Source organism: Ceratosolen solmsi, unplaced genomic scaffold (assembly GCF_000503995.2).
Source record: "Ceratosolen solmsi marchali unplaced genomic scaffold, CerSol_1.0 scaffold1, whole genome shotgun sequence".
In the NCBI taxonomy this organism is placed as follows: Eukaryota; Metazoa; Arthropoda; class Insecta; order Hymenoptera; family Agaonidae; genus Ceratosolen; species Ceratosolen solmsi.
The window spans coordinates 10,829,202-10,834,225 of record NW_011948415.1 but is presented as its reverse complement, the minus strand read 5'-3'; the positions used below and the strand labels follow the sequence as shown (position 1 = coordinate 10,834,225).

The window sequence follows — 5,024 nt, the reverse complement described above, 5'->3', positions numbered from 1 at the left end:
CACCGCGTCCCATCGCGTCACCTCAACCCCGTGCGAGCCATCGCGCTCTTTTTATTCTCCTCCTCGGCCTCTTTTTCTCTTTTCTCCTCGGGCCGCCCGCATTCCGCCCGATCGAGCCTTCCTTTCGGCGTCGAAGGCTTTCTTGCGCCGCCCGGAGCAGCTATTGCCCGCCGAGCGAGCGACGTTTCCTCCTCTCCTCGGTAAGCGTGCGAACGCTCGTTAATGCTCCGCGGCCCAATATTGGCCCGCCAAGGGGAGCCAACTGCCGTTCGTCTCGCATGCGATTGCCAACTGCGTTAATTGCCATAATTTAAAGACACCCGGGCGAGTCGAGGCTGGAGGGAGCGTTAGACGGTGACGTTTTTTCCATTGGCCTGCCGCCACACTGCGGATAGATATATTCGCCGGTCGGCGTGTGTTATGTGGTTGGCGATTGGGGAGGGGTTGGGAAAGGGGTGAGTGGAATGGGGGTGGTGGTGGGGGGGGGTGCAATTAAATACAGCTCCGTTTCGCAGCTTGCCAGGTCGTGAAACGGGCGACTGACGTGTTTATTAAAGCGAGGTCGAGCGAGCTCAGTGCATCTTCGTGTCGAAGGCCGTCGGTGCTTCCTTCCCCGTACGAGTCGCGCTTTCTTAAAGCGAGATTTTACACTTTTACACGCTTTTCACTCTTCGATTCGCAAAATCATCCAATCTCAGTGCAACGACGATAAGAATTTCACTGGTTAATTGCGGAATTAAAGTCTCGCTACCGCGAAGATAGCGAATGGCAATGGTTATCGTATAAATAGTGGATTAATCGCGAGCGAATGCGCGTGGAATTCCCGTGAACGCCGACTTGTTTGCCAAAATCTTTAAATGCAATCGATCCGACGATTATTTACCAACTTTACAGGCCAAATGCACTTAATTAATAATAAACAATATCGTGATATGCCCTATGAGGTGGAGGCCGAGGCCGAGGCCGAGGATCATTAAAGCCTTAAGCCCTGTTAATTTTTACTAAGCCTACTAGTTTCTAGTTTCTACTTGTTCGGATAAAGGACTCATTAGAGTTGGATTTACGTTTATTATCGTGACTAGAGGCTACTGCAATGTCAATCCTTTAGTGTTGTTAAGCTTTAAATTTTCAGCCTCGTTGATAATATTCTTCCACCAGTCTGGGCACTCTATTCTCTAGGCACAAAACGACTAAATTTTAAACAAAGAAACATGTCTCGCCGCTGTGCGTCAAGCTCTCAGCGGCAAATGAAATATTTATTGCACAGCCTTTGACTCCTTATGACTTTGCAATTTTTAATTTTAAAGTTCGCCTAGAATAAAATTGACACTGCGCAATATTAAAATTTCGTATTCGGCAAACCTTGTAATTTAATAGTTGAAATGTAATGAAACTTTAAATGAATTTTTGAAGAATAGGCCAGATTATTTATTCAAGCAACTAATAAACATGATTTTATGTCATATTACAAAAAGTTTTTAATACTAATGAGCAAAACTTTTTGAATTTATAGTACATAAAATACGCGCAGTACGATTCTTAAATATTTGTCAAACTACAAGAGTTATAACTGCTTTGCAATTGCACTTAACCGTGGCTACGCGTGTTTGTGGGTTTTGTGTCGATAACGTTCAGCGTGGACTAACAAACAGTACGGGCAATTGCATCATTTCACAATATTCTTGAAAGAATGGGATCGCCGATTTGAAATTACACACCTTGAGAATCAATTGAAAATACGTAGAAGACAAATTTTCAAGAGTCAAAATAGTCTGCTTTATTATCAGTTAACATTAATGTAAATGACGTCTCGTTACGGAAAATGGATTACGCTCGTTTTACAGCGCATCTCCGGCTAACGGACTGTCAAAATCTCGAATTTCGATATTTATAGATGTGATTCGTTCATAAATTATCCTACATACAGTCGGCAGCAGTGACAAGAATTTTTTTCATTTGTCTCATTTTCGTATCGGCGCATTATCATCGCCAAACGTGACAATTAGTCGTAACATTGCTCGCGGAAAGTCAGTCAGTGACTGCATGTCGGATTCTAATATATTAAATGAGCCTTACTATAATAATCATAATTCATGCAATCCTTAATCGATACGAACCCTTATCACAAATTGCATGGAATGCAGTAATAGTCTCCATCGAAGTCCTACTTACATAAATCACAATTAACTGCAAACGCCTAGTTTAATATAGAAATAATCGCGTTGCAATAATCATATTATTAATTCGTATTCGTAATAAAGTATTCCTCGTTCAATTTGGCTTTTAATACGGATTTTATAATGTAAGAATAGTTGGCCCTGTGTAGCACAATTATCATTCCCATAATAATTCATGTCATTAATATAATTATAACTTTATAGGATTGTAGATATTAATAAATATTTATCGGGTGAAGGAGAAGAGAGTTGATGTGCCGAATGACGAGTCGACGAAACTAAATTACAAATCTAAATTACAATATTCTTTTATCGCTCATTATCGAGATTAAATATAAAATAGCGGAGCGATACTTTTCCTTATTTACATTCGCCTCTACATTAATTATATAGAAAATCCTATCGATCTTTATGTATCAATCACCCCTTCACCCCTGATAATACATCTAACGTACTTTATCATTGAAATCTCCTTTTTTATTTTTCATTTTTTGATCGAAAATTTTTCAATCGTAAAATTTATTTAATTCTCATTTTCTCTCTCACTCTCACTCTCACTCTCACTCTCACTCTCACTCTCTCTCTCTCTCTCTCTCTCTCTCTGTCTCTCTCTTCCACTTTGCTGTATCAATCCATCAACATTTCCTTTATTAAATATAGCGCATTAAGAATATTACGAAGGATTAAAACGTTGGCTGTCTAAGATCGATCAAGTCCCTTGGCTAAAAGTATATATGTAAAAATTCGATAATTCGAGAATAGCATGTATTCACGTTGAAAATTCCAAGGACTTTGGACTGCGACAACCAATTATAAATTTAATAACCGAGTTAATTTGGCACGGTCTTTAGCTAAAATAAACTGCGGGGCTAGTAAAAATTTTCAACGATCAACTTGCATTTTAACCATAATTTTACGCGACAATTCATTGCCATATTCACATGACAATGCCATGAAACGGTCACCAACATCAAACAAAAAAAACAGAAAGTAAAAAAGAGAAAAAACATGCCAGCCCCGCGTCCCCTCCATTCTCCAACACCACGTGTTTTACGTTCGGTACTATCATTATCGATAAATTCACGAGAAAAGCAAAAGCAAAGAGAAAAAAAATGTTTGCAAATAAACATTGGTTATGGAAATGCAACATTCAACATTCCGAATCTTGTGCTCGAGTCTCACCTTCCAAATACGTCCGTATGTGTCACGTAGCTCGCGATAAGCATGTTGTATTATCGGAGCCAGAGTCGCGTGGGCGTATGCTCGAGGGTAACGAAGAAAAAAAAGGCTTTCTTTTTTTATAAAAGGAAGAAGAAATGAAGGAGAAGAAAGTTGGGGAACTCGGAATTGAGGGGAGGAAAGAAGTACACGGGTAATTTAGTCCGAGCATGCGTCGCGCGAATGTTAATTTCCATAAGAATGCAGTTGGACGAAGCTGTTGCGCGAATTGGGTGAGGGGATGTGGAGTGGGAGGGGAATTTGATGGGGGAGGGGGAGCAGAGACGCAGGTGTAGGGCGAAGGGTCCGCTCGAGCCGACGCTCGATCATACGATTTAAGGGCTTCGTTTTGTCCAATTGGTGTTGCAGTCACTCGGGTCTTCGGGGCGTCGCCTTGCCGGAGTCGGCGTCGTTGGGTCCCGAGGCCGCGGGCTTCTGCGCGGCACTGAAGGGCCTGTCCCAGGGCCAGGAGAAACTCTGTCAGCTGTCGCACGACCATATGCCAAGCGTCGCCCGGGGCGCCAAGGCCGGCATCCACGAGTGCCAGCACCAGTTCAGGCATCGTCGCTGGAACTGCTCGACCCTCGACGACGAGACCGTGTTCGGACCGGTCCTCGACGTGGGTACGTATCTTTTACGATTCGTCCCGACTCGCTCCACGCTCACCCTACCTACTCACCTTGCTCCTCTCTCTCTCTCTCTCTCTCTCCACCCACCCACCCACATACCCCGATCCCCTCTTCCTAACCTCGTTTCGAGCTCGCGACCTAATATGTTTCGTACTCGCGGCTCCTGTCCAATCCTGTCCAACCCAACTCCATTTACAGGTACGACCGACGCATACGCGCAGCTCCCGTCTTCTCGATCCTCGCGGCTTACGGGTCTTTGACTTTCTCGGAGTCCACTTTTCAACGGACGGGACTCCGTCTCCGCCTCCGCCTCCGATGAGATCGATTAAAAGCTACGATCCGAGCGCTGTGCACTAATCAAACTCGGATTATAGTCGCGAGCCATCTCGTCCCGCCTACTTTATGTGACCCGCGCCCCACCGATTACGCATTATCGCATCTCGCTAGTATCATTTTTACAAAGCAGCCCGACAATCGTCCTGCACCAAAACGTTTATTCGCTTGTTTGTCGTTCATTACCTCTCAAGTGTACGCGCCCAACCTCCGTCCGTATAACCCTCGCAGCTCAACATCGGCGGTCAATCTCAAACGCCAACTCCTTCACTCGCCACTCCAAACTCGCGTCCCTCTCTTAATCCCGAGCTAATGCATGCACGCGCGATTATAAAGGAGCCGGACCTTTTCTGTCGCCCCACCCCACCCCACCCACTACGCCCCACCCACCAGCCACTCGACATTAAAAGAGCGCAACCAACATTGAGCGATTGGACGGAGGCGCTGCAGCAATTAACAATAATACGCAACGCCACCGAGCGAAAGAATACGCGGCTTAATTGCCAGGCAGGGCGTAAGTGGCGAATTACCGGCCAATTGCGAATATCTCGCTGGTGGACCTGGCAATGGTGGTAGTTCGGCACTTTTGTAAGGTACGACGAGGGCCATCGAGTCAGTGTGTACGTGTCTGTGGCGGTAGAGCGACGCGAGACGTATCCGACGGTAC

General features: G+C 44.9%; 1 protein-coding gene across 1 annotated transcript in view; it reads left to right on the top strand.

The window, feature by feature from the left end:
• Positions 1–5,024, top strand: part of LOC105368807 (protein Wnt-5b) — a 21,767-nt gene that overhangs the window by 10,260 nt on the left and 6,483 nt on the right. Inside the window, exon 3 of the mRNA XM_011507935.1 lies at positions 3,765–4,018. Within this exon, the coding sequence (XP_011506237.1) occupies positions 3,765–4,018 (254 nt within the window). The remainder of the gene's footprint in view (positions 1–3,764; positions 4,019–5,024) is intronic.